Genomic DNA, 27,500 nt, shown 5'->3' on the forward strand with positions numbered 1-27,500 from the left:
TGACATTTGATTTCTTACATGCACAGATAAATGAAAGAAGGTTTTTTTTTTCTTCCCACTTAAATCTCAAATATTAAATTTTCACACTTAAAAAGCAAAAAAAAAAAAAAATAAAAAGGAAAGATTGTATGTTTGTGCACATCTTCAACTACAGAAAGCCTGGCAGTTAGGAGAAGTTGAAAACGTGAGAAAGAAATGCTCTGTATATTTACTTTTTGCCTGTGAAAACCCTTTGGAGGGTTAAATCTTAACCCAGCTGGATGTGTGAATACCTGTTGCACGTGAACTAACAAATTAGCAGCAAGAAACCCAAGTTTGACAGGCACTTGGAGGCAGGCTGAGCCATCTATGAAAATAAGCCTTCTCCCCAGTGATGGAGCTGTAGCCAGCCCTTTCAAAACGCTGGTTTAACTCACTCCCAAACAGTTCCACGGGAAGTAAACCAGTCCATGAGAAACAGACAGTAAATAATTCCACAGATATCATGCTCATTTGCATGTGAATTAACCCAATTTATGGCCATAAAGGCCAACTTTGTCAGCACAGGGAGCGCGCGGAAGACGCAAACAAATGGCAGGGCAGAGAAGAACTGCCCAGAGCTGAAAATTTGTCACATTTCTGCAGCACTTCGTCCTAATACATAGAATCATAGAATCATAGAACATTAGAGCTTCATGCTGAGCCTCAAATGAGGTTACAATGACGATGGCAGCCCAGATCTGTGTGGTGATAGATAGGAAGAGAGAGATAGGAACTTCTTCTATCTTCCTTTTGTGTCTGCAGCTTCTTCCAGGTATAGCTCTCGCAGTGTCAGTTAACTGATTATTTCTTTTAAATATAGAAGGGAAAAAAAAAAGAAAAGAAAATTCCCTTTTTGTCACCCAGCTGCTTATTAGATTTTATATTGGGAAAAGCCCTTCATTTACTCTGAACAAATAGTTCTGTTTTCCACCGCTGGCTGTCATGTTTAAAGTAAATAAGTTCTCGTCCGTCCAGCACTGCTGAACTCATTCAGTTGCCAGAACAAAGCCATTGTGTAGAGGTCCACAACAGCCCTTTTCTCTCCTTCCCATAGCAGAATCGTCCCCGTTACCGCTGTGTGCTCCCCAGCTTTGTAAGCAATTCAATGATGTGCAAATGCTAAAAGTGTGCATGCTTATTTCACAGAAGAAATGAAGGAAGATTATGACACTATGGGGCCTGAAGCCACAATTCAGACCACCGGAAACAATGGTACAGGTAAGCTACTTCATGCCAGAAGCATGGCTTCTCTCTGGGATCTTGTAGGATTAGCTGGGCATCAAGTGACAAAAACATTTCTTGTCTTCTGTTGAACAAGTGGGAAACATTTACGTAATTCTCTTGGCTTTTTAAAATTTTGTCCTCCCAATGTGATCACAGCAACAAACTCATCCAGTGGCAGCAGTCCTCGTTACCCTTCTCCTGCCCCACAACGCTGCAGCCCCTAACTCCTTTTAAGTGCAACCTTGGGAGCTAACAGTCTTCAGCAGCATGAGGAGATGGTTTCCCTGTGAGGGCAAATCTCATGTAGTTTAAAGTAGCTGGACCAAAATACAGCAGCCTTTTAATGAGAGAGCCTGTACAAAGAGCTTGATAATGAGGGTGGGGTGCACCTTCTTGGCAGCCCCAGATTCGCATGGTGCACAGAGTAAGCTACTTCAGAGACTGAAAACGTCTTTTCAGCAAGACACACATAAACCCCTCACATAGATACACAGACACACACACTTTAAATGCATATTTATGAGATTATTATGCTTCTGGCTAATCTTTATTTATTTTTTTTCTTTTCCTTCTACTTTCCACATCCCTTTCTTCCCTCTCTTCTTAGAAATCAATACATTTTGTGGAACAAGAAAGGGGACAGAGATATTTAGCAGGCATCATCCCTGAGCCACTTTTATTTTTTTATTTTTTTTCTGTAGCAGAGCAAATCAGCAAAAGGTTTCTGTTACTGTGTCCTAATCCAAATGAATTCAGGGGTTTACCATGTTCTTTCCAAAGGCCACAAGGGCCTGCTCCATCCCTAGCACAGCTGAATGCCATACATCACCCAACGCTTCTTTTGCATTCTGTCAGAATTTGAGATGTGGCAGATAGCCCTCCTTCACACAGCTAAAAGTGTTTTCTAGCATAACAACTTTTCTCTGCATTCCATCATGAGATTAATTCATAGGTAATGCCCTCTACAAATCTTACTGTAAAAGGTGGTACCTAAGTCTTGCGAGGATTTTATTACTCACACTTTCCTAATGTTGGCAACACCCACAGAAAACCCCAGTGCTCTTATTAAGTAACACAAGAAATTTGCTTTATAACCCTTGAGGGGGAAAATAATAGGAAAATAAACCCACGTCACTGCCTTTTTGTTTGTCCATTAGATTTCTTATGCCTGGCACCGAGGTGCAGTTTATCATTATGTGTATGCTTAACGATGTTGCCATACAGGATTGGAGACATACGTATTTTATAAGTGTTTTTATTTTCAAGGAACATTAATAAAGTGACAAATTGTGCTTAGCACTTGGGGAAACAGGACTTTAAAAGACATCTGATTCAGAAATAAGACTCGATGGTTATCTGAATTACCATTACCAGAGACTTTGAGGTCCCCTATCAGTCCGTGTGACTTCCTTTGCACATATTTTCCTTACCATAACAAGCCTCGACTCTTTCATACTTGCAATGTGGTCTGCTTGAGTGGGAAGACTTCATGTCCTCCTAGCCCCTTCCCTTCCAATATCTGATGGTCTCTTGTCTGCTTGACTCTGGCCTCACGACATCTCTCTGTGGGCAGGATGCTGTTGAGGCCCTGCCACTAACTTGTGTCAGATCTATGGCTGTGGGGTGTCCTGCCTCTTCTGAAACCAGATGGCTAGGGGAAAACATAAAGGTTGCCCCTACCCAGCTTGATGCACTGCATGCTCATGGTTCAAAGAGTGCACTTAGGTGGTCTGCATTTAAAATTCAAAAGCGGCGCTGGAGGTTGCACCTGACAATTCCTTCCCCAAGCATCCAGTGCAGAAGTTCCAGCCTCCTCTTCACTCCAGCAGCTTATTTGCTGCAATGGGCATCTTGCTCAGAGAACCAGTTTCTCTTAGCCTTTCATTCAAATCTTTTCTTGCTGAGGGGTTCAGAGCCACTTCCTTCAGTGGAGGCTGATGCCTGGGTAGGTTGGGTAGAGTGTGTTTCCCTAGTGGCTGCAGTCTCCATATCTCTTAAGAGCTATGTCAGGTTATTTAGTCATATTAAATGATCTAATAAACTAAATGGCCTTTGCCATTATTTTTACCTGAAGTGGAAGATGGCAGGTGACAGTTAGGAGCTGCAGCATCCTTCAAGCAGAGCAAAAATTCCCCCAGCTTGCCTGTGGAGGTGCCCCCAGTCATTATTTGAGGAACAAAGAAAAGAGGTCAGTCCCTGAGCCACCTTCCTACCCATTCTGGGAAATGTTCAAAGTTTTCTTCTTCAACCTCACTAAAAGTTTGGGGTTTCTTGAGTATTTGGCCTCAATTTTCCTCTGCAGTTAGGAGGAGGATTTAATACTGGTGTTTAATAAAATAGCTGAGGTGAGACTGTGACTTGACCCAATGAGAAAAGCTGGATCAGTAACTCCATCTTCAGCAAAAGCCACTCCACGATGACCTTCTGGAGCCATTTAGGTCTTCCCACAGATCAGCAAGGCCTCTTCCAGATGGGCCAGGAAGATTTCTCTCATTTAACAGAACATGCCTGTCCCTCTTGACACCAGATCTTGTAGTGCTCCGTGACATGGACTGAGCACAGAGATAGGAGATACAGCTTCAGCCTCACTGCATACATCCAACTGGCAAAGTTGCTGTAGGTGCATGCAACATCTGTGGTGTATTTTTAGCATCAAATTCATTGCAGAACATCTCTAGCAGAGAAAGAAGACCAAACCCAACAACAAAACGTCTCCAATATTAGATTATTCTGCTACGGTCAGAATGGCCACTTCCAAGTGGTACTCAACAAAAAAATCTTGCTATCCTTACATTAATCAGCTACATTTTTGTAATGAGCATGGAGACTTAACAGTGCAAAAGCAAAAGTGACCATTAGAATAAAAATTTTAGTCTTTGGCCCTGCTAAATTAATTTGTAACTATTTCTGGGATTCCTGAAATGGTTACTTGACAAAAATGATGTTTTGCAGAAAGGTTTTTTACCCTATGAATGTATAAGTTCCTATGGTTTATTTTGTTGTACCTGCCTACAGTTCCTACAAGTGGGATGTTTATAGAAGATAGATCAACAAATTCCCTGTAGACCAGGAAAATATTTTCCTTGTTTCAATGGCTAACGTCTGACAAACTTTGAGTAAAGATCTCTTAATATAATTTAAAGGAGGGAAGAAGGAAAAAAAGAAAAAACAAAATAAAAAACACCAACAAACCTTTGAGTGGAGGAAAACAGAAGTAAAACTTGGCAGGTCGGAGGACAGGCCGTTTTCAGGCTGTAATCTGTGTGTGCCAATGGGGGCCTCTGACTTCCTGGCTAATGAAGGCTGTGGTTGTATTAGCTTTGCTTGTGATTAAGGACAGCTATCACCATCTCACAGGATGAGTTCCCACACAAAATGACTGGTCTCCCAAGCTCCTTGAACCTCTCTCTCTCATTTTATCTTGAAAGGTCCTAAACGCCTCCAAAGATAGCTTTCCTTAATGTGTTTTATTTTTATGTGGCATGGCCACATCAGCTTTTGGAGCTGAAAATATTTCTGCTCTCCAGGCTCCAATAATTAATTATGAAAAAAGAGAAGACTTCTTTGGTGAGGTCACCCACCACAGATCTCGCTGAGGCTCTTGCCTCGCAGGAGGGGATGTGCAGTGTGTGTGCAGTGTCAGCCCAAGAGGAATCTGGGAACATGACTTTCTGCACGGAAAACAAATTAGGGCATGTGGGAAGAGAAGGAGGCCTTCGCCCCAGAAATGGAGGGAGAAGCCTAATGGTTATCAGATGAGTCTTTTTAGTTACAGTGGGTGAGCTCCCAGTCATGTTTGAACTGTCAGTAGCGTCGCTAGTGGGAAACCAGATACACATGGTCACCTTTTGCTATTTATGTTAATCTGCAGCGTTGCAGCACTGGCTGTATTGTTTCAGTTAAGGATCTGTCAGCTTTTCCACTAAATCCCCTTGTTTTTAGGGGTTTATAATGTAGACATAAACATTTGCTTTAGCTCCCGGATTGCATGCACAGACATAGAAGCTAAATAATCCAGAGAATTAGGAAGCCAAGGCCAGTAATATCACAGCAGCCCGGCACAGCCTGTTGGATCAACCTCCAGACAGACTTGGGGGTTGGGAAGGAAGAACCTCGTTTGGGTTTGAGTTTGGGACTGAAACTCCTAATATTAACCCAGGCCTTGCTCAGTGTCTTGAATCCCCATCCTACAAATGCTGTTGTAAGCTCCAAGGCCTCCCAGTCTGGAGGAGGAGAAGGACACATGGAGCCATCCTACCCTTTTACCTGCCTGCTCCCAGATCTCCTTTCTGGAGGAAAGCTTTCTTTCCTTTCTTCACAGGTAGCTTGTACTGAGTCATGGCCAGAATCTGGCAAGAAAGAAATTTGTTTTCCTTGTGTCTATCGCTAAAGCCAAGAGAAGGAACAGAGATGGTGTAGCTCTAAGCTGGAAGGTGGTCTTGCCACAGTTGGAAGATCTAGGCATAGGAAAGGAAGGAAAAGTCAGATTTCCAATGTAAAAAGTAATGCCTCAGCTTTGTTTTGATGAAAATGAAGTAAAAGACTTAGCCTGATGCTCTCCTGCATAAGGTGTGCTTAAATAGCTGCCATTTTGTCCTATTTCTCTCACACCAACAAAATGGAGGTGAGGTACTCGGTCTTGTTCTCCATACTCACACTCCTTTGCTCTAGAAGATGCTTTATTGGGGAGGAAAAAAAAGAAAGATATTGTTTCTTATGCTCATAACAAATGCTAACAGGAGCTACAGAAAGACCAAGGAATGAGCTCTGCGGTGTTATAGCGATCCCCTACAAAGCCCTTATGATAGAAACAGAAGTTTCCTTCTGAAAATGGGGTCTTGTGCCATTTGGTCACTGTCACTAAAATACTGCAGAACAGTTGAGAAGCTGCTCAGCTCATACGAAAAATAGGGCAGATTTATCTCAGCCAGAGGTTTTGATTTTATCGGCTGAAGGGATGAGGTTTGCACGGACAAATATCTACTTTTATCGACGACAGCAAGCTCAGCACTTCAAATCAGGCACTCGCAGGCTTCCAGTTGTGCTGTGCCCCAGCCAGAGGTCATGGCTCTTTTTCACTGCCAGCAACACCTTGGGTTGTTTTGTAGGAAACTGAGGCGAAGTGTTCACTAGTTTCTGGCACTGGTCAGTCTCTCATTTCCAGTGGCTGCAAACCAGTATAACTAACCCTGCAGAGCCATAACCTTGATTTCCATGAGTTTTACTCCACGTTACTCCCTGGTGTCACTGACAGCAGAATTGTGCCATTTAAGATTTTATTTTTATATGAACTGCAGAGCAGTTTATGGTGTTGCCTCATTTTCTTATTTTACCTAAGGAGAAACACATTTAAAATGTAATCAATCACGAGCCATTCTTTTCATTTATGGTCAGTTAAAACCAAGTATCTTTAATTCTCTGCCACCAACTGTGTCTTCCAAGACTTGTTAATAGTAAAAAAAATGAAAGAGAGAGAGAGAAAATGATCAGGTCCTTTTTTTTTTCCCCTCATATATTAATATTTGTCTATAACATCAAAGAATTTTTAAGGTCTTTTATGTATGCAGTGTTCATACACAGAGGAGAAAAGTGTATTTTTAGGAACAGGATGTTTTGTGGTTGAGCATATATTATGTTTCATGGACATTGCATGGACAATAAAAAATTGGGTTTACATTTAAGGAAAAGAAGGAAAACTCTTGGATAGGCTGTAAAAGTGGTTTTAGGCTCAATATCCCTGTTACAGTCCAAAACATGTGGTTTTATTTGCAGAAATCTACCAAGCAAGACTTTTTTTTTAAAAGCAACCTATTCTTCCATTGTAAGAGAATTTTTCAGGGAGAAAATAAATAAAAGGAAGATGTTGTGAGCCTTTCTTTTCTCATGCCTGCCATGGAAGAGCAGCCTGAGGCAGGGCCTGTCACAGAGGAGAAACTGTTTTGGTCTTTACTACCTGCAGCTACTATCTTCCACACAGGGACTGTCTCAGGGTCTGCAGGATGTGGGGGCAGCTGAGCTCAGCCCTGTAGGTCGAGCTGTTTTCATGCCAAAAGCTGTAGGTCCCCCATGAGCCCCCAGAAGGTTCAGGTTCCATAGTTGAAGGATTACCTGCATTACCCAAGCCTCATAAACTTCTCCTGCTTCCCTGTAGAGCCCGTGTTCCTGTTAATTTAACTGCCTGCCCTTACTTCCATCCACGCTGGTGGAAAGCCCACGTTAATTTTATGAGGAGCTGGAGCAAGACCGATGAGAGTGAGGACCCAGCTGCAGCCCCAGCCCCAGCCCCATAGCTCCAGCAGAGCAGCTCAGCCTGTGTGTTACGATGCTAACCAACCTGAGCTCTGGAGGAGACTGCACTCAAGCCTCCTTTCTTCTCCCCTCCTCTCATTTTAGTGAAGAACACAAACTGCACGTCGGACTTTGAGGAATACTTTGCCAAAAGGAAACTGGAGGAAGGAGATGGGCATGCAGTCAGCATAGCAGAGTACCTGCAGCGCAGCGACACGGCCATCATTTACCCCGAAGCCCCTGAGGAACTGTCTCGCCTTGGCACTCCAGAGGCCAATGGGCAAGAAGAAAATGGTGAGGCTGTAATTCATTTTTAGCCAGTCTCCTGACCTCGTGCAGCTGTTGCAATTATAAATGCACTGCATGCCTGGGTGTTTACCTTAAAAATTGAAGAACAGCTGCAGCGGCATGGAATTTCATGAGCAAAGATGGGGGCTGTAATTTCAGTGTATTGTTGAGCTTTTAGTCAGCAAATTTGTATTATTTGGCGGGTGAAGAGCTGAATTTAAACGGGAGAAAGGCTGCTGCTCGAGTTGTGAGTCTGGGAAGTTTCAGTTGAGTTTTAGGGTGACAGAAGAGGTGGTAGCCAGCCTATCGCTAACCAATGCCTGGCTAAATAACTGGAAAGGCATTGGTAGGAAGTCTTTGGTCAATGGCATAAGTAACATAATGATCGGGGCAGGAATGCAGAGCACCAATTGATCAGGAAAAGTATTTCCTAGTTTTCCAGCCAGCGAGGTCTGCGGGAGGAGCGATGCCCGTAATTAACTTCCTGGCAGGGTCCAGAGTGGGTCCAGCGAGTCTGCCATGGGTGTGCGTGGGTGCCGCTGCCTCCTGCCGCTGGTTGGAAGCACCATCCCTCCCTCTCGGGCAGCAGGTTGCAGCGATTCCTCTCATACCATCCCGGGCAATCAGCCCATGAGCTGCCATTGATTTGCTGACCTTTTGGCCTGCCTCTCTTCCCCACCCCCGCTTCCTCCATCCCGGGGTGCAGACCTGCCACCTGGAACTCCAGATGCCTTCGCCCAACTGCTGACCTGCCCCTACTGCGACCGGGGCTACAAGCGCCTGACGTCCCTCAAGGAGCACATCAAGTACCGCCACGAGAAGAACGAGGAGAACTTCTCGTGCCCTCTCTGTAACTACACGTTTGCCTACCGCACCCAGCTCGAGCGGCATATGGTGACACACAAGCCAGGGACAGATCAGGTGGGGGGCTGGTTTTAAGTGATTTCTTTCTGTAATAACCCCTTAGAGAAACGATATTGCTTTGATTGGCAATCATTATTAATTTTTCATGGCATTTTGAAGATGCAGATCTTTTAATGGTAATAGCTTTAATTGAGGTCTAAATGATTTTTTGATGGTCTCTTCTAATATGATTTAATAGTCTTATGTTCACGATCGAATGAGTGTGTTAATTTCTAATTTAGAAATTTTATTTGCACTTTAACTTGACTTTAGTTTCGTTTTTATGTTCCTCAAAAAAGTGAATGAAACTGTAGCATTTTAATTATACATTATTAAACATCTCAGCAATTTTAATTCCATTTTTCACCTAGTTTCACTTTGCAGTATTGCAAAGAGGAGCTCCAAGACATGCCCAAAGATCAGCTAATATTTTTGCACTACTTTTTGAGTAGTCCTTTCAATCACATGGAATTTTGCCTATTTTGATAATTGTTTGTTAAACATAATTACACTTCTTTGTGTTTTTTTTTTTAATAACTGTTTCAACAATGCCTAGAAGGCCACCATTTGTGATTGTGCCACCAAAATATGAATTCACTAGAACTGTGGCATTGCTATCATAGCCCGGCAGAGTATCTGCCATAAATCAAAGCAGCTTTTTTCCTCGATGTGATGTGTGTAATATTATATCAGTGCTGCATTTAAGGAAATGCTGCATGTCTCAGACAGGTGACTGAACTTCCCCAGTGCTCCTAAACAAGCTGGTGATAGACCTGTGACACACAAAACTCTTTACAAGCCATCAGAAAAACTCCTTCTGTCTTCACCAAAGCATTACTTCTCAAAAATCTTCTTGTAATGGAAACTCAAATGGCCTGGTTAAAACTGAAATGAATGGATGAGTGCATTGTGTCAAAAGATAAGGAGGTTTATGTCATATTTATTTTTCTTTGAAACCTGAAAATCATCATTTCTCTTGATAGGTTTTTCTCAGCATCAAGTAAATTCAGTTAGGCAACCACACATCTCCTAATTGCTCGATTTTTCCAGTTAGCATTTTTAAGAAGAACAGTGTCATTTGCTTGATCTTAAATCAATATAAATGATTCTGGAGTGGTGTCTCCTATTCTTCCCTTCCCATGCCTTTTCCAGTAGACAAACACATTTTCGCATGTCTAGTTTTCCTAATCTGGTCTACTCTAAGATTCTTTTGCTTCATATCATTAAAAACACCAAGGGGAAAAAAAAAAAAAAGCAACCCACAACCCGTCTAGATATTTATCCAACGTAACCGCCTGAAATTTCATATGCGAGAGTGCGCTGGTGCTGGCGCATTATGAATGGTAGCTTTGGTGTTGAAAAGTCCCCTCATTTGCTCATGGCATTTACAATTAGTAAATTAAAATGATTGTATCATATTAACAGTGGCACAACTAAAGTTTATAGTAGTCCTCGGAGGGCGATGGGGGGAGACAAAACAGCTGTTGCTGTTTGTTTATGCAACTCAGCAACATATGAGCGCGGGTCCCTCAATGGCGCGCGGCGGGCTGGGCTCTGCTTGATCTTTGAAGGTTGCTGCTGTTTGAACAAACCTCCCTGTGTCCCATGTAACACCATCTGTCTCGCCAGGAATGTGGGAAGAGGCAGCACACCCTCGCAGTTGTCATACCGTTTCGGCACTGCCTTTTTTTTTTTCTTCTTTTTTTTCTTCTTTTTTTTTTTCTCCCCTTTTCCCCCCCTACCCCTCCCCTGCTCCTGCAATAGGCTTTTGTGTCGTGGCCGCCTGCAAAAGGCTGACCTCCTACCTTGAGTATCCAGAGCAGTTGGCTGCATTATTATTAATATTATTAAATATTTTAAATGACTTTTCTTTTTTTTTCTTCTCTCCAAATTCAAAGTCACAAGGCTTTTCTTTGCTTGTTGCAAAAAGGTCAGCTGCTTTTGATTATATCTTTATGCCACTTTTAACTTGCAACTTTCCCTCACCCCTTAGAAGAGCACCAGGGGAAAACACAACACGAAAGGTAGCTCAAGTCTTCCCTGCTGCTTTGTGATTTTAAAAAGCATCTCCAGCAGCAGCTCACGCTGAAGACACAGTCTCTTCTGCTTGATAATGAATTAAATCTTACACAAAATGCCACTACCGACGGTGTTTCTGTCTTTCCAACGCGTGCAGTAAACAGAATTTTTAAACAAGCCGAGTCCCACATGTTCAGAAGCTGCTAGGAATATTAAGAGCCACAAATCTTCTTATAAAACAGTTTCTCTCATTGTAAGATACCTTAAAGCAACACATTTCTGATGAGAGACTTAGGAAATAATTCCAAAGCAAATACCGAATGCTCACGTGAAAGTACTCGCTCATTTGTTTCAGTTTACTGCCAACATTTTGATTTTTATTGCAATGCTGATGAGATAAATAAATGCACATGCAGACCTTTTGGTCTGCTTGATAAATTCAGAGCCATGTTAATTTTTACTTTTTTTATTTTTTATTTTTCTGAAGCTAGAAATTCATGGTTTCTCTTACATAAAATTCACGTTGGTATCTTTATATATATATATTTATTTTTCTTTCGAATCCCAGCACCAAATGCTGACCCAAGGAGCAGGCAATCGCAAGTTCAAATGCACTGAGTGTGGCAAGGCCTTCAAATATAAACACCATCTGAAGGAACACCTGCGAATTCACAGTGGTGAGTAGCGGAGGTGCCGGTGAGCTCATTTGCATTTTGTTTAATTAGCTGAGTTTTAAAGACCGCTTAAAATTTACACAGTTCTGCTTCTGGCTTCTCAGAGCTACTAAGGTATTTCATAAGCGATATCTGAGTCATCCTCATTTATCACGCTGTTAATACCGTGGTCTCGCTGAAAGATTTGGCTATGGTAAAGCTTCCTGCAAATAATATAGATTGTTTGTTCATCAGTGTGAGTTCAGAAGCATTCACTCATGGCTCTCATGCACTCATGTGCAGTCAGACCCTGAAGAGTCTATTACATTTTCCATAACAAAAAGTCCCCTCGAGTGAAACGCAGCTCACATGCTCAGATAACGAGCAAGTGCAAAGTGTCCTGTGCTGAATGACTTGGGCATTTTGGCTCTCCTGCTTGACACAAGCCTTCAGCACACAAAATCATAGAATCATTCAGGTTGGAAAAGGCCTTCAAGATCATTGAGTCTGACCATTAACTCTACAAATTCCACCACTAAGCCATATGTCCACATACAAACTTCTGCCAATGCTGAGGTGGAGTTCCTCATGTCAGGACTCAGTTTCTCCTACCATGCTCATTTGCAGTGAAAATTCCCTTTTTTGGGGGAAGTAAAACAAAAAGAAAAAACAAATAAAATTTAGGCAGTCTGGATTTGATTTGACTCCCTTAGCCACAGGGTACTCACCCATGACTTGTAAAGGTCAGTCTGGAGCCAATCTCACACCTTGCTGGCTGGAGCCCATGGGTTCAAGCTGACCACAAACCCCACAGATCAAGGAAGGGTGAAGCAGTGGTGGTGTGTGGCCATATTCAACAAATGAGTATTTTCCTCACTAATAATCAGTGGATACACAGAAGTTCAGTTGGGTATCAGATGTGATCTCTTGCAACCACAGCAGCAACAATGATAATTAACACTTTGTCTTTAATTATTGTCCTTTTAGGTGAAAAACCATATGAGTGTCCAAACTGCAAGAAACGTTTCTCCCATTCTGGCTCTTACAGTTCGCACATCAGCAGCAAGAAGTGTATTGGTTTGATCTCTGTCAATGGCAGAATGAGAAACAATATCAAGACGGGTTCTTCTCCTAACTCTGTATCTTCCTCTCCTACTAATTCGGCCATCACACAGCTGAGAAACAAGCTGGAGAATGGCAAACCACTTAGTATGTCTGAACAAACAGGCCTACTGAAAATTAAAACAGAGCCACTAGATTTCAATGAATACAAGGTTCTTATGGCCTCACATGGGTTTAGTGCAACTAGTCCTTTTATGAATGGTGGACTTGGAGCAACCAGCCCCTTAGGAGTTCACGCTTCTGCTCAAAGTCCAATGCAGCACTTAGGTGTAGGGATGGAAGCACCATTGCTTGGGTTTCCTGCAGTAGGCAGCAATTTAAGTGAGGTGCAGAAGGTCCTACAGATTGTGGACAACACGGTTTCCAGGCAGAAAATGGACTGCAAGGCTGAAGAGATCTCCAAGTTAAAGGTTTACCACATGAAGGATTCATGCCCTCAAGCCGAGGAACAAGGAGTTACCTCCCCCAATATTCCCCCCGTGGGTCTTCCAGTAGTAAGTCATAATGGTGCCACTAAAAGTATTATTGACTACACATTAGAGAAAGTCAATGAAGCCAAAGCTTGCCTCCAGAGCTTAACCACAGACTCGAGGAGGCAGCTCAATAACATTAAAAAAGAGAAGCTGCGAACCCTAATAGACCTGGTAACTGAAGACAAGATGATAGAGAACCACAACGTATCCACTCCATTTTCATGCCAGTTCTGCAAAGAAAGCTTTCCTGGTCCCATTCCGTTGCATCAGCATGAGCGTTACCTGTGTAAAATGAACGAAGAAATCAAGGCAGTCCTTCAGCCTCACGAGAACATGGTTCCCAACAAACCTGGAGTGTTTGATAAGCAAACCCTCTTGCTGTCATCAGTACTTTCTGAGAAAGGAATGACTAGCCCCATCAACCCATACAAGGACCACATGTCTGTACTTAAAGCATATTATGCTATGAATATGGAGCCCAACTCTGATGAACTACTGAAAATTTCCATTGCTGTTGGCCTTCCTCAGGAATTTGTGAAGGAATGGTTTGAACAAAGAAAAGTCTACCAGTATTCAAGTTCCAGGTCACCATCACTGGAAAGGGCCAGTGCCAAGGTGGCGCTGGCTGCCACCAACAACACTCCCACTAAAGACTCTTTGTCAGCCAGATCTCCCATAAAGCCTGTGGACTCTATAACTTCACCATCTATAGCTGAACTCCATAACAGTGTTACTAATTGTGATACTCCTCTCAGGCTAACAAAACCTCCTCATTTCACCAATATTAAACCAGTTGATAAATTGGACCACTCTAGGAGCAATACTCCTTCTCCTTTAAATCTTTCTTCCACATCTTCTAAAAACTCCCACAGTAGTTCTTACACTCCAAACAGTTTCTCTTCCGAGGAGCTTCAGGCTGAGCCTTTGGACTTGTCTTTACCAAAACAAATGAAGGAACCCAAAAGTATTATAGCCACAAAGAACAAAACAAAAGCTAATAGTGTAAATTTAGAACACAACAGTGTTTCTTCATCATCTGAAACCTCAGATGAGCCACTGAACTTGACTTTTATCAAGAAGGAGTTTTCTAATTCAAATAATCTGGATAAAAGCACTAACCCAGTATTTGGTATGAACCCCTTTAGTGCCAAACCTTTATACACAACGCTTCCACCACAGAGCGCATTTCCCCCAGCCACTTTTATGCCACCAGTCCAGACCAGTATTCCTGGGCTGCGACCATACCCAGGACTAGATCAGATGAGCTTCCTACCACATATGGCCTATACCTACCCAACTGGAGCAGCTACTTTTGCCGATATGCAGCAAAGGAGAAAGTACCAGCGGAAACAAGGATTTCAGGTAAATTGCTACAACCACTTTTCTTTTACCAGGCTAGAATTTAGTGCTTTGTGAAATGTCCTCTTACAGAAGAAAAAAGCCCAAAGCTATACTGAGCATTTCCGACACAATTAGCAGAATTTATCTTCCTCTGAACTTGCAAAAATGCAGTGAAGTAGGAAAACAAGCTACAAGTACCTTAAGAGTGTCTCTGCTTGGATTCAGAAGCAGCTTCAACACCTTTGAATAGGCATGAAGCTTATGGATTTATTCTGTTAACAGCTCTGACATTTCCTATTAGAACTGTAACTAAATCATGTCCATGAAAAATCCTGGAAAAAAACACATTAAAAGGAAATTTTGTAGGGATACTGATCTCTGCACTTCACCATGGGGTAAAGGAGTAGTGGGAGACCTTTTGGGGTCACCCCCACTCTTGGATGCAAAGCCTTATCCCTCTAAGTAGAGCTCCATACAACCTCATAGCAGCTCCATCCCATTGAAAGCCCTCAAAGCTTTCTTCTCCATGGAAGAGAGTATCTTTTCCACCATGCATGGGAAAGATACTCTCTTCTCATGAATGTCTAGGAGATGAGAAAAATTGAAACCTTGCTTCACCACAGCCTCTTCCTTCAGCCCACCTACTGACCTTCCCAGGCTATCAGTCTTCTAATTCTGCCAGTCACCTGGAACAGCTTTGAAAACCCCCCAGAGATTAAACAAAATTATTTGGAGAGGTAGCAGCCAGGACTCTGAATTGCAGCCAAAGTCTTTCCCTGGACATGTAATCTGGGTCATCACTTCTTTACAACCTTTAATAATTTCCTAGGGTCATCCCAGCATCAAGACATGAGCAGCAAAGATTTTGCTGCTTGCATGCCAATGGTAAAGAGCTGCTGTACAGAAGACCTCTACTTTTATAGCTTATCACTGGGTGTATTCAGATAAAATGTACTGAATTTAGTTAAATGAGATTAACTGATCAGAGATTAATAATTATTTTAATTTTTTTCTTACATTTGTGCATGCTCCCCTATGTCCTATTATGGTCTGTTAGTAATTTTACTGACTAGTAAATGTTTTATGGTTTCAAATGTGAAAATCAGGTATGGTTTTACATTGCAGGCTGTAATCCCTCCTTGCACAATAGGAGCATAAATAGCACTGCACCTCCATAACAGCTGTTCCACTATTCCAATTTACAGTACATCTGCCCTCTTTGTAAATGTATTTAAGCCTATTTAATCTTCTCTAATATTAATTAGTGCAAACCTAGTCTAAGAAAACCGAACTGTGTGATAGCAAATGGAAATGTATGTTATCATGCAAGTTTGCACTCTCTTTGGATCAAGACAAAATAAATATCAAGAAATTTAATAATTTACTGATCCACATTCATTATTGCTTAATGCTGAAGGCTGTTTTAACATAGATAGAACATTGATAAAAAGTGTTATTAATATTCCCTATTTCAAATTACAAAATTAAATATAAAAATATAGCTTGAGGCCTTTAGTGGGGAGACATACATTTAAATGGATTGCATAATAATAACATTTGTACCTAAATATAAAATTCAATTAAAACCTTTCTACAGACACAGAACATCCCCAAGTTTTGGTGTTTTGGAAGGGAACGATCTTTCAGCTGTTGCTTATACTCACCTGTGTAAATCATTGCAATCCCTTTTGCCATCCAAGAAGAGCCTCCTTTCTGCATTTTCCACTCCTCAAAAATATTTAGTGCCCATCTGATAAACGATGCCTGCCTGTGACAATCATATTACTGCAGTGTGCTCAAAACAAGAAAGTTGATTGAGGGTGGAGAAGCAGGTGGCTCCTCCCTCTTTCCACAGTTTGCATCAGCTGTAGCTTCATTACCAATTGGTTCCTAAGCTACGAGAGACCACTATATCCTAAGTAGGCTCTATTGGGGTGGTTGGTTCCTCTGTGGGAAGGAGTGGAACTAGGTTTTGCTGACTGGTGGTTCATTGAAGGTGGAGAAGCAGGTGGCTCCTTGTTCCTTCCACAGATTCCGTCAGCTGTAGCTTTATTACCAATGGGTTCTTAAGCTAACAGGGACCACCATCCTAAGCAGGGGCCATTGGGGTGGTTGGATCCTCTGTGGAAAGGACTGGAACTAGGTTTTGCTAACTGGTGGTTTGTTGGAGGTAGAGAAGTAGGTGGCTCCTTCGTTTTTTCCCCAGTTTCCATCATCTGTATCTTCATTACCAACGGGTTCTTAAGCTGAGAGGGACCACCATCCTAAGCAGGGGCCATTGGGGTGGTTGGTTCCTGTGTGGGAAGGAGTGGAACTAGGTTTTGCTGACTGGTGGTTCCCTCACAGGGAGAACTGCTTGATGGAACCCCAGACTACATGTCCGGCCTGGACGACATGACGGATTCCGACTCCTGTCTGTCCCGGAAGAAGATCAAGAAGACGGAGAGCGGCATGTACGCGTGTGACTTATGTGACAAGACATTCCAGAAGAGCAGCTCCCTGCTGCGACACAAATATGAGCACACAGGTAGGGTGGCTGCACGCGCCGAGGTGGGGGCTTGAGGGCCATGTTTCGTGGGCGCACTCGTGCACAGGACAGTTCAGCACGTACCGAGGCTTTTGGGAGGGAAGAAATCATAGAATCATAGAACTGTCAGGATGGAAGGGTCCTCAAGGATCAGCCAGTTCCAACCCCCCTGCCATGGGCAGGGACACCTCACATTACAAATCAGGGTGCTCACAGCCACATCCAGCCTGGCCTTAAAAACCTCCAGGGATGAGGCTTCCACCACCTCCCTGGGCAACCTGTTCCAGTGTCTCACCACCCTCATGGGGAAGAATTCCTTCCTAACATCCAATCTGAATCTATCCGTTTCTATTTTCGTTTTCATTCCCCTCAGTCCTATCACTACCTGGCACCCTAAAAAGTCCCTCACCAGCTTTCCTGTAGTCCCCCTCAAGACACTGGAAGGCCACAATGAGGTCTGCTCTGAGCCTTTTCTTCTCCAGACTGAATAGACCCAACTCTCAGTCTGTCCTCATAGGATATAATAGATTTTGCTAGGAAATAGATTTTGCTCAGTACAACCTATTTTTTCCCTCACTTTTTAGTATTATTATTTCCTGAGAAAGTATGTGATGGGGTGAATCACAGAATGCTTTGGGTTGGAAGGGACCTTTAAAGGTCATCTAGCCCAACTCCTCTGCAGTAAGCAGGAACATTTTCAATTAGCTCAGGTTGCTTTGATCCCTGTCCACCCTGACCTAGAATGTTTCCAGGGATAGGGGATCTACTACTTTTCTGGACAACCTGTGCCAGTGTTTCACCACCCTCAGCATAAAAACCGTCTCCCTTATACCCAGTCTAAGATACATCTCAGTAGTAGCTAGGTGAGCTCATGTCACGTTGAGCATGGTGGCAGCCATGGCACTCAGCATCTTGCAGGACAAGCCCTCTTCAAATAGAGCAGGCCTTAGCACTCAGAAAAAGGAGTGCAACTTGGTCAACACCAAGTCTGGCAGGGGAAGGAAGAGTGACAGCGTATTTCTTGTTTCTTAGACACTATCTGACCCTGCACTATTTGATTCAATAGGAAAACTTCCACTGACGTTAGCAGCACAAAAGCCAGCTCTGGCCAAGTTATCTGAAAGTAAACATCTCACAGGGGTTGCTCTCCCAGCGATTTCACATGCCAGCAGCACGGGCAGGTTGCATTTCACATTTTCACATCTCAGTTAATTCCCAGGGAAAGTTTCCTTCTTTCCCGGGTAGGAACTGATTTTTGTCTAGTTCAAGGAACCTTGCCAAAGCTCACCATGAATTATCACCTTAAAAAATATGTTGGTTTGAAAAATCTCCTCCATCACACCTACGCAGGCTGTGATTCCCCTTGCAGGCAGTGCTCCCACCATCAGCTGGGCCAGGGATGAGCCTGGAGGTGGAGAGCTCTCTGAAGGAGATGCATCAACTCAGTGTCTTTCAGTTCAGGGAAAACAGGACCAGAGCTCCCCAAGTAATAGAGATATCAAGTTATGCTGGACAAAGAGAATGTGAATTATCAAGTGAATTATTGTGCAGCAGGGCATAAACCAAACTCCAACTTCCTAGAGTTAGCAAAAAGCTTACTCGAGAAGAAACTTTCCTTCACTTTGAAAGCTGAGTCCCACTTCAGGAAATGAAGCAAGTCACATCATCCTTCAATCTCACCATGTGAGGGTAAAAGCCTTATACCTCTCTATTAATGCATCTTCCAGGCCCCACATAACCATTTGGCATTTCACATCTGAAAAAATTTACAATTCAGAAGTGGACTGTGCCTTTAAAAAAAAAAAAAACACAACAAAAAAAACCCCACTTTGTTTTGTTATTTTTCCTTCTTATACTTTTCTTCCAAATTTTAAACTAATCCCACACAGGAAAATAAAAAAGGAAGTTAAAATACACATGGGATTAGGAAGGAAAATTAAAAGCCACATTTTGGACTAGATCATTGGTGGAATGTGTTTCCCACTACATTATTCAAATCAAATTGTTTATTCAGTAGTAGAAGCTTTGAAGGCTTTACGTCCCTGCACCTTTCCTCTCCTGAATGATTTTATTACAGCCATCTGCAAACATTATGGTTTACTACACTACTACCGTAAAGCTCTTATGTTAGAACTGGCCTTCATATATATCGGGATCTGGACATATGGTTGAATCCCATAAAGTTGGTAGCCCATAAGGTCGACAGACATATGGTTGAAAGGCTGAAAATTTGACAAGCTGAAATGTGTGCAATCACCTTGATTTACAAAATAAACTGCATTTGTAAAAGCAAAAATATGTTCTGGTCCTTAAGCAGCACAGGAACCTACTGCCTCCCCAGCTGTGGCGTAGTCACTTTGCTCCTTCTTCTTTGCTCTGTCCCTTTCAGCCTCTCAACCCTAAGTCCATCAATTTTATGGGACTCAGCCTTATGATCCAGAACGTGTCTGTGGTGTCATATTTAATATGCCAGAACTACAGCACCTCATCAAGCTGGAGCGTGGTGTTTAGAGACAGGAAGGATGCTCTTGTGGCATAGGCACCGAGGCTGAGAGCCTTTTCTGCCTTGCCACAGACTTCCTCTGTGAATTTCAGCTGTTTCTTTCTCTCACCTTTGCCTATCTTTGAAAGAGCAGGAGATGATACCAGCCCACCTCTTCAGTGTGTCTTACATCTCAATTCACACAGGCTGAAATCCTGTGATGGAACTCGTTATCTGAAGTGTGAAGTATTATTAAGGATGCGTTGGCTTTTATTGAGCCTCCACACATCACGACAGAGGTGGTTGGGAGCTCGGAAGACCTTGCTTGGGCTAGCCTCCATAACTCATTCACAGCCTTCAGGAGGCTCACAGTGATGGGACTGTGGTTAATGGCTTTGCATAAATCTTCAGTGAATTCCAAATCAATCTGATAGTTTTTGGGAAAAGCTTGTGATTGCATTAATAACATAGGTGTGAAATTGTGGTCTGTGCTCAGTGGAAGGAGCCCAATTGAAAGTAAAGTCATCTTCTGCATCTGAGGTTGCTGTAAAAGTAGGCCTGGATTTTTCAAGCAGTTTATTGAAACCCCCCAAAAAGAGAAAAAGCTTCTCTTTTTTTTGAGTGTCTTGCTGTTTTCTGACCATCTGATCACGATCTGTTGTTACTTCATTAAAAACGTATTTTAGGAGGAATTGGAACACTTCCTGCCTTTCCTGGAGAAGCACATACAGTGGATGTTGTTTACACTGATGTCCTTTTTCCTATGCGAAAAAACCAATGTGCCTTTTCAGGTCTTTTTTTTCCTTTTTTCTGATATTTGAACAAACATATTTTTCTTTGTCACCACCTTTTCTGGTCCACATAGCTACTGCAAGCAGTGCTAGAACAAGGGTTAAGAGAGTCAGACAGAGGCCATGTTCCTACATTGCAGACCCCACAGAAATTATTTGGAGCAAAATATAACCTTGACAGGTAGAACTACATGAGCTGACTTCATCACATCCCACAGCAGCTACTGTAAAGGAGAAAACAGGAATGTTGTAGGTATTGTGGTGGAGCTAAATTTCCCTGCCAGGGCAAGAAGGGTGGGGTTTGGCTGGTTCTCTGTGTCAACCCAAAAACTTTTAGTAGGACCATGCGGCCCTAGATCCAGGAGCTCTGTGCTTACCTCTGTATGCCATGCCTGCCACAGCTTGAGGAAGGGCTCCAAATGTCACAATCCATAATTTTTAATTTATGCAATATTAGCAGTATTTTGCAATATCTTCTAGCTTGGCACAGAGAAGGAAAATTTATTGCATTACTGCAATGAGGGAATTGCATCGGTTCTGGCTGGAGTGAAATTCAGTGTAGAGGCCACTGCCTGGAGCTAATTCTGCCAAGCTAATCTTGGGAGGTCATGAAATGTTAAGAGAAGTTGTGTGTCCATTTTACCATCTGAGCTTCATAAGGTCCTATTTCTCTAAAACCAAAGGCTGCAGCACTGTAATTAGAGTGCAGAGCAGGGCAGGTAGGAAAAGAACTCAGTGCTCATGTTATTTTCCCGTGGAGTCTTATGAGCTCATCCTAACTTTGGTCAGGCTGAAATTAGTTGAGAAGATATTCCAAGTGCCTAATCTCAGATTTCTCCAAGCTGCTTAGCACAAGGTTCAAGACCCTTCCCTAACCAAAGGTGAAGAAGCCGCTTGCCGTCATGGCAAAGCTATTGAGCGAACCAAAAAAATCTTTGCGTTGCAGGTAAGGAGGGAAAGCAGAAGTGGGTAAGAGAGGAGGAGAACAAAGAGAACAGAGCACCCAGAAAATGGAGAAATACCCTGGCTCCTGGGTAGCAATCCAAACCCCAATGCTGTGTTGGGCTGATGCAGGGGGAAGGTGAAGGTTAGCATTTGTTCTGCTGTCGTCAACGCCCATGTGTGCTACACACCAGCTTTTATCGTAGCTTCGCAAGGGAACTTGCAGCTCTGCAACAAAAGCTGGAAACAGTTTCTCAGAATCCTACCTAGAAATTTTAAATCCTTTCATTGTTGTTCTATATTACATCATATTCTATTTTATTACTTGTGTGGGCTGTTGAGGGCCTCATAGCTGTGCTGGTGCTTTCATCCTTTCCTTTTCCACTGTATATTTTATTAAGACCTCTTTTTTATTTTCGTAGCTTTCATGCTGATGCAAGCACTAGTTTTATTTCCAGATTGATTCTGTAAACTAAATATTGTTCTTGAGCCTGCTAGCAAATCAGCTCTCTCTGGCTAGTGTTTTGAATTCCCAGCTCAGGAGTTTTCTTTATTTAGAGCTTGATTCATAAAAAATTTACATGCTATTTAAAGGTTATTTTTTTTTTCTTGCTTTACTCTGATACAAGTTTAGAATTCCCCATTTTACACTCAAATAAAAACCAAACAACAAAACAAGAGAAAAAAAAAAGAAAGATATTTTCTCTGCTTGTGAAATTGATTCTGTAGACAAGGTCTCCTATTCAAAACAGAACAGGTGTAGCTTGGGCAATTATGTGTAAATTGCATTTATCTTGCACCTTTGACCACTTTGCTGTGCTCTGTCCACCAATCCATCTCCAGCGGGACTACATCTAACATCCACACCCCCTTAGCAGCTTTAAAATAACTTCTTTTAAAAAAGAACAAAACCAAACCAAATAAAAACCTAAAACTGTCACAGAAATGTTCCCTTCTTCCCTCCAAAGAGTAGGATTTGTGTTTGGCCCCTTCCTACAGAAAAGAGCCACTTGCCTTAGGCAAAGGATGGGTGATATTTAGTCTGGGACCAGTGATGGCTTATGACCTGCTGCCTTATGATTTCTACACCACTGCATGTATAGCTTTTCAGTTAAAGACTTTTAGCCCAGGAAGACTGAGAGACATTTAACTGTCAGGGAATTTCTGTTGTTGTTTTGTTTCAACAGAAATGCAATTTTAGAGACTTTGCAAACAGATTAGTTCTAATTTCCCCTCTGTACAGTGAGTACAGGCCCCTGTGGGAAACTCTTCTTTTTTTGCAGATGGTGGAATAAAAGGAAGCCCAAAGATTTCCTTTTAGGTATTTGAAAGAGATGTATCATTTAGCTTCACTCAAAAATGGGGCATCTACACCATACAGCCTTGTGTTTGCTGAGCTCTCTAGTGAGCTGCCTTGGGGACCTCTCTCCTACCTCCACCATCATCTCAGATGAAATTGGGTAAAACCTGTGGGATGGGATGCTCTAATCGGCTTCCTTTTGATCCATCTCTGCTCCATTGCATGACAATGCACTTAATTTGTGTCACTTAACCTATGAAGCACCCTGGACTATCTACAGTTGGAGATTCTCCCCACCCACCTACAGTTTTAGGCTCTCCCCATCCACCTACAGGTTTAGGCTCCATCCACCTATGTTTGTAGCTTCTCTCCATCCACCTATGTTTGTAGCTTCTCTCCATCCACCTATGTTTGTAGCTTCTCTCCATCCACCTATGTTTGTAGGTTCTCCCCATCCACCTGCAGTTTTAAGTTCTCCCCATCTGCCTACAGTTTTAGGTTCTCATCCACCTATAGTTTTGGGTTCTCCCCATCCACCTACAATTTTATGTTCTCTCCATCCAACTCTATTTGTAGATTCTCCCCATCCACCTACAACAGCAGATTCTCCCCAGTGTAAAATACCTTACTTCAGCTTTATTTTATGGCCTACTAATGCATTGTAGGGATTAGGAACTCACTTTAAATGGCTGAAATTCTGGGGGTTTGCACATGGGGGGGAAAAAAAATAATTCTTCTGCAAATGTTCAGAAACCTGATCCATTTAAAAACATCTTTCAATTAGTGTTGTAACAGCTGCGTGCTGTGCACTGCTAAGGTATGTTGTGTGGTGTCTGAACAAAGAACTTTGCTCAAGCTGTCATGCTCCCTCAGATCAAAACCCAGTCCTTGATATGGATGTGGCAGATTAAATAGCTCTAGTATAGCCTTTTTAGTAATAATAGAAATTAATATGAAAATAGGAAGCATTTTCATCTTCTCCTTTCTAAATTAATTTATGAAATATGGATGATTCCCTGCTAGGCTACCTCGGTGCTGGCTGCAGGGAGGCCCCAGGTAGCATGAGCAGGAGGTGTAGTGTTGAATGAACATTGCATGCAAGGGGTGAGAAAAGCAGGCAAAGACTGAGGGATGAATACAACACCCAGCCTTGGAGAAGGTGGGTGGAGGCAAGTCTGGATGAGAAGTGGTGGAAGCCAGTCTAGATGAGAAGCAATGGAGGTGGTTGACTTCTTTTTTGAGGAGAGGAAAAGTGCTGAGTGACTGGCTGGAGCACAAGTATGGGGTGAGAAGGGTGCTGCAGGCATCAAATGTAGTGTGCATCCAAAAATCAGGAAATCTGAAGTAACAGAGAAAGGATGGTGTGGTGGAGAAGTGGAACAAGACAGGGGTTGGGCTTGTCCATGTTAGGGAAAAGTAAGTCAAAGAGAGGGACTGAGTGTGGGCAGTTCAGTGAGGAGAAAGACACACAAAAAAAAGGTGTCAGGGAAAAGCAGAAGGTCTGTGAGGACAAAAGAGGAATGCAATTAGCAAGTATGGAGATACTAGCAAAGGGATGGTAGCATGTTGGTCTCTGAGTGGGATAAGTGGGACAGCTGCAGCAGGCCTATCTGGTGCATCCAGCTGAGTGGTTGGTGGCATTGGGAAAGCTCCCACCACACCCATGGGCTTCTTCTGGCAGTGCTGGGGTTTGAAGACTGCTTAGGTCAAGAGTGCTTTAGGACTTTAATTTGAGTAAGTGACTTAATCCTGCTGAAATCTCCCACTGGATTTCCCCACTGTGGCAAGACTTGTGCTCTGAATCACAGCTAGCTGCCTGCTCTCGACTTGGTGAATCCCCACGTCAAGGCTGGAGGTTCAAAGCCCTGAGTTTTCTTCAAGCTTGCCTTCTAACCAACAGGTTAAACTGGCAGGACTGCATATTTGGGAAAAAGATCATAAAATCAACACTGCTATACCTTAATACATCAAGCTTGAATTTTCAGTTTTACCATAAAGAGAAATAAAAGAGAAAAAAAAAGATGCCCTGTGTGTGAGCACGCTTAAGAAACTCTCATGCAAAGAAATGTAGTTTGAATCCCAGTTTCCAGGCATCCACTAATTTCCCAGTCACTTGGGTTACTCTCTCTGTGGTTTCTCCTGTATTTTCTTTCCTGCCAGATCTCCCTTTCATTTCATAACATGCAATTTTTGGCTTCCTTGAGAATTCGTTAATCACACCTTATTAAATGTGAACTTTCACAGTGGGACTTGAAGGTAGCTGTGACTAGATTGGAAAAAAAAATAGCATATTCCCTGGTATTCCTTCTTAGCAACTTTGCTATGGAAGTGAAAATGTTTATGCCTGATTTTCCCTGCTCTCAAGTTCCAGAGGTGATTGCAGAGGAAAAGAAAGCAGATCAGGTTCATAAAGGAGCAGCTTGAGTTTTCCTGGAAGTTGAGATCCTTCAGTGGTTTGAAAACTCTTTTTAATTTTTTTTTCCTGATGGGTTTCTTTCCACTCTGGCACTGCCAAAAGTTCTTCAGTATGAGGGTCGTGGGACTCTGGAATAGGTTGCTCAAGGAGATTGTGGATGCCCCCTCCCTGGAGATGTTCAAGGCCAGGTTAAATGAGGCCTTGAGCAGCTGAATCTAGTTGAAAGGCAACCCTGCCCATGGTGGGGAGGATGGAGTGGATGATCTCTGAGGTCCCTTCCAACCTGAGCCATTCTATGAACAATCTCCCATCTTCCCAGCACTTTGCTCTTGGTTGGGGTTTTCTCACCTACCCTCCACCCTACTCTTCCTCTCCCTTCTCTTACTTCTTTAAGAATTAACAAAAAACCTACACTTCTACAACTAGCAGGACGGGAGGAGGGCTCTGGTGTGAAGTTTGTTCCTGTTCTGGTCACCTGCCACATTAGCTAGGCACGATAAAGACACCTGAGGAATCAGGCCAGTTCACTAACAAGTTCCTAATGATCTGCTCTAGCAACAAGACATGCAAAGCAGGGCTCCACATTTCAGGCACCAAACACCAGCATTTAAATCTGCATAAAACTAGCATGAAATACAAAATAGCCACCAGTTGGCTTTGTATCCACCTGCATGGTTGCACTACTCTGGAGCTCTCAGTGGAATGACATTGAGATCATAATTTGACATTTTGAAAATAAAAGAAAAAAATGAAAAAAAAAAAAGAGAAAAGCTGGCTGAAGGTACTAATGTTTGATTTTATTTTTTGCCTGCTGCAATCTAAGTTTGGTGATGGGTCCTCACTAATTCCAATCTTTGCACCATATGTTATGTCTGGATATCTCATGGTTGCATCATGCTTTGCTGAGTTTTGTCGTGTGGCATCATGCTGACAAGTATTTTTTGTCAGCTCTATTTTGGAATTAAGCTTTCAGTATGGCAATTCTGGAAGGTGTTGAAGGCATTCCTGTGCTATTTGTGGCCTGGGATCAACCAGATGTGTTTAGGCTTGGCACTGGTTTTGAGTTTCAAACATTGCTTTGAAACTGCCTGAAATGCCAAAGGAAATACTGTTTTGTACAGCTTAACACTGCTCCAGCACTCAGCCAGTGGCTGACAACATTTTATTTAGAAACCCCTTCTGCTTCTGTGGCAGATGTATGTATTTGTGTTTGCTCATGTGGAGGGGTGGGGAAACATCTTTTGGTCCTTGAGAGCTTCCTCCCTGCCAGCCAAGGGCCGGAGGAGAGAACCCCTGCCGTAGGTTGGTGTGGGTCCTGCATGGGTCCTCCTGCCAACAGCAAACCTTTATGGACTGACTTACAGTATCTAAAGGGGTCCTACAAGAAGGCTGGAGAGGGACTTTTCATAAGGGTGTTTAGCAATAGGACAGGGGGAAATGGTTTTTAGCTGAGGGAGAGCAGGGTTAGACTGGATCTTAGGAACAAGTTCTTCAGTATGAGGCTGGTGAGACTCTGGAATAGGCTGCCCAGGGAGGCAGTGAATGCCTCCTCCTTAGGGTGTTCAAGGCCAGGTTGGATGAGGTCTTGAGCAGCTGAGTCTCATTGAGAGGTGTCCCTGCCCATGGTGGAGTAGATGATCTCTGAGGTCTCTTTCAACCTAATCCATTCTATAATTCACTCTATGATTCTATGACTTTCTGGAGTCTCAGCTCTCCATGTTTCTGCCACCAGACCCGTAGTGTGTGTCTGGCATATCCCAAGGTAAACCATGATGAGCTCACCTTGAGGCACTGCAGGTGGGGAAAGGTTGGCTCGTGGCTGCGTGGCACCAGTGGCGAAGGCACAAAGATAGGATGTTGGCTTCCTGCTACTCATGAGCAACCTACACAAAGAAAACTTTAATAAACAAAGGCCTTCTCTGCAGGCTAATCTCTCTGGCGAGGGGAGGGGAAGAAACACGGTGTGTGTATGATGCTGTCAGCAGAATTATTTATAAATAGGGATATTTTTTCAAACATTTTCATGGGTGTCAGCTGCTTGCTAGAGCTGCCAGTTTTCCATTGATGCTCTCTGAGTCATTTTCTTTATTATCCTGAGCTGCTTGAGTAAAATTACTACAATCAAATGCATCCAAAGTCTATGTTGTAGTGTAAATGTGGGGTTTCATTGTTTTATTTTTGCAACCGAGCTTCCTTTACCAAGTCACAGTGGGGCGGTTTGGGCGCCACACTGCTCCGGGACGTCAAAGAGTGGAGGGCGGGGAGCAAGGGGCGGAGAAGCCACCACTATCCCTGCCACTGTAACCCACACGTGTCCTCTTGTCCTTCCTCGCAGGAAAAAGACCACACCAGTGTCAGATTTGCAAGAAAGCATTTAAACACAAGCATCACCTGATCGAGCACTCACGCCTGCACTCCGGGGAGAAGCCCTACCAGTGCGACAAGTGCGGCAAGCGCTTCTCGCACTCGGGGTCTTACTCCCAGCACATGAATCACAGGTATTCCTACTGTAAGAGAGAGGCAGAGGAGAGGGAAGCAGCCGAGCGGGAAGCCCGCGAGAAGGGTCACTTAGAGCCTACTGAGCTACTGATGAACCGGGCCTATTTACAGAGCATCACACCCCAGGGGTACTCTGACTCAGAGGAGAGAGAAAGCATGCCGAGAGACGGCGAGAGCGAAAAGGAGCATGAGAAGGAAGGAGAAGATGGGT

At 43.1% G+C, this 27,500-nt stretch overlaps 1 protein-coding gene across 1 annotated transcript in view; it reads left to right on the forward strand.

Moving 5' to 3' along the window:
• The window catches only part of ZEB2 (zinc finger E-box binding homeobox 2), a 120,958-nt gene that overhangs the window by 93,017 nt on the left and 441 nt on the right, over positions 1-27,500 (forward strand). The window contains exons 5-11 of the mRNA XM_054381437.1: positions 1,168-1,239; positions 7,639-7,827; positions 8,528-8,742; positions 11,312-11,420; positions 12,384-14,353; positions 16,679-16,859; positions 27,126-27,500. The exon at positions 27,126-27,500 is cut by the window's right edge and continues 441 nt beyond it. Coding sequence (XP_054237412.1) covers positions 1,168-1,239; positions 7,639-7,827; positions 8,528-8,742; positions 11,312-11,420; positions 12,384-14,353; positions 16,679-16,859; positions 27,126-27,500 — 3,111 coding nt within the window. The remainder of the gene's footprint in view (positions 1-1,167; positions 1,240-7,638; positions 7,828-8,527; positions 8,743-11,311; positions 11,421-12,383; positions 14,354-16,678; positions 16,860-27,125) is intronic.

Source organism: Indicator indicator, chromosome 5 (assembly GCF_027791375.1).
Source record: "Indicator indicator isolate 239-I01 chromosome 5, UM_Iind_1.1, whole genome shotgun sequence".
NCBI classification, from domain to species: Eukaryota; Metazoa; Chordata; class Aves; order Piciformes; family Indicatoridae; genus Indicator; species Indicator indicator.